General features: G+C 30.9%; 1 protein-coding gene across 1 annotated transcript in view; it reads left to right on the top strand.

The window, feature by feature from the left end:
* LOC106475701 (MICOS complex subunit MIC60-1-like) overlaps positions 1-888 on the top strand; it is a gene marked incomplete at its 3' end in the record, with an annotated part of 22,814 nt that extends 21,926 nt beyond the window's left edge. Inside the window, exon 9 of the mRNA XM_022379754.1 lies at positions 751-888. Within this exon, the coding sequence (XP_022235462.1) occupies positions 751-888 (138 nt within the window). The remainder of the gene's footprint in view (positions 1-750) is intronic.
* Between the last annotated feature and the right edge of the window lie 1,535 nt (positions 889-2,423).

Below are 2,423 nucleotides of genomic sequence, written 5' to 3' on the forward strand. Positions count from 1 at the left end.
AAGAGAATCTCCTAGTTTAGTCCTGTGTTAATTGTGTTATTTACAGTTCAGAGAGAATCTCCTAGTTTAGTCCTGTGTTAATTGTGTTATCTAAAGTTCCAAGAGAATCTCCTACTACTTCCTCATATTAGGCAGTGCTTTGTGGGAGACAAAAGATAGATCTAAAAAAAATTCTATTTTTACACTCTTATGATTCCAAGCTTCAGTGGACAAATTAAGAGGAATGTGAAAAAAATGTGCAGTTATCTTATTTTTGTAGCAAAGTTTAATATTAGGCTTATTGTAACAATAATTGTTTCTAAGAAATGCAATTTATCATTTCAAGAGTTTACCACATAAAGTACTATAATGATTAATTGTCACTAACATTCTGTACTTCAGCCAGTTAAGCTTAGTATAAGACATACTGGAATAACCTTTTTCTTTTATAAACTGGAATTCTACCCAGCCAAGTTTAGTATAAGATGTATTGTGATGACATTTTCTATTTATAAAATTCATAGTGTACCTGTTCAAGTTTAGTATAAGATGTACTGTGATGACAGTACTTGCCTCATGCCCTGCACACTCCTAAGGCTGGCTCTGTGTTTGTAGAGTAGTCATTAAAAAGAGAATGTTGAGTTTAAGGAAACTTGTAAGACTGACATTTTATTTGTAATTTTTCCAGCAAAATGACAAAAAAAGGTTAGTCTCAGATGTTTTCAGTTGTTCACATAATTAAATATTTTAATGATTTATTTACTTTCTCAGGTGGCCAAAGCATTAGGAGAATCAAATGTCGTCAGTGAATACAAAGACATCATTGAGAAAGGCAAGGAACAGTTTAAGAAGGAACTAGAGGCCATTCTTCCCGATGTAAAACTAGGTGAAAAATACACTACTCTTTGTGTAAAACTAGTTTAAAGAGCTTCTACTATTAATGTAGGACTAGGTGAAAGAGATGGTAATCCCAATGTAAAACCAGGTGATAGAGCTTTTACTATTAATGTAGGACTAGGTAAAAGAGATGGTAATCCCAATGTAAAACCAGGTGAAAGAGCTTTTACTGTTAATGTAAGACTAGGTGAAAGAGATGGTAATCCCAATGTAAAATTTGTTGAAAGAAATTTAATCTTTATGTAAAAACTATGTAATGTTAGTTTTTCTATTAGCAAGGAATGATAAAGATATTTATGCTCTTAATTAAGAGTTTTCTTTTCTTGAACTCTTGAAATATATCTAAATATTTATGACAGTGAAGTGTAATATACAGTATATTTTAGTTGTGGTTTTGAGCATCTATACAGTAATAACAACTCGGTTTTAAACCAGTCATTATCACTCATTGAAATAATGTTTGAAACTGTATAATTGGTCATCCTCTACAAGCAGAAGGAAAGGTATTTGTTAGTAGAGAAATAATAGTTGTAATTCTTAGAGAATTCTGTATCATGGTTTAAGAATATCTAAGACTGAAATTTTGAGATACATTAAAGTGCTTCTTTAAGAACTCAGTATAGGCCTTAAAAGGTATTGGATATATAAAGGGTTTGTTTTTTTGTATGATGTTTTGATAACGTCTATTTAATAAGCTAATGGGAACTGAAAAAAATTATATAAAATATTCCAAAACTATTCCTATTAAAATGAATTATTATTTATAAGTTATGAAATTGTTAATGTTGTGATCAAACCATTCTTCTTTATGCAGTAAACTACTAATTTATACTATCACTTCTACCAGAAGTAATGCTAGTGGAGTGATCTAACAGTCAAGTACTAGGAAACAATTATTTCCCACTATTGTTATATTCAGAAGTAATGCTAGTGGAGTGATCTAACAGTCAAGTACTAGGAAACAATTATTTCCCACTATTGTTATATTCAGAAGTAATGCTAGTGGAGTGATCTAACAGTCAAGTACTAGGAAACAATTATTTCCCGCTATTGTTATATTCAGAAGTAATGCTAGTGGAATGATCTAACAGTCAAGTACTAGGAAACAATTATTTCCCACTTGTTATATTCAGAAGTAATGCTAGTGGAGTGATCTAACAGTCAGGTACAAAGAAACAATTATTTCCCACTTGTTATATTTAGAAGTAATACTAGTGGAATGATCTAACAGTCAAGTACTAGGAAACAATTATTTCCCACTTGTTATATTCAGAAGTAATGCTAGTGGAGTAATCTAACAGTCAAGTACTAGGAAACAATAATTTCGCACTATTGTTATATTCAGATGTAATGCTAGTGGAGTGATCTAACAGTCAAGTACTAGGAAACAATTATTTCCCACTTGTTATATTCAGAAGTAATGCTAGTGGAATTATCTAACAGTCAGGTACAAAGAAACAATTATTTCCCACTTGTTATATTTAGAAGTAATGCTAGTGGAATGATCTAACAGTCAAGTACTAGGAAACAATTATTTCCCACTTGTT

The sequence above is a fragment of the Limulus polyphemus genome, unplaced genomic scaffold, assembly GCF_000517525.1.
Source record: "Limulus polyphemus unplaced genomic scaffold, Limulus_polyphemus-2.1.2 Scaffold9018, whole genome shotgun sequence".
Classification (NCBI taxonomy): Eukaryota; Metazoa; Arthropoda; class Merostomata; order Xiphosura; family Limulidae; genus Limulus; species Limulus polyphemus.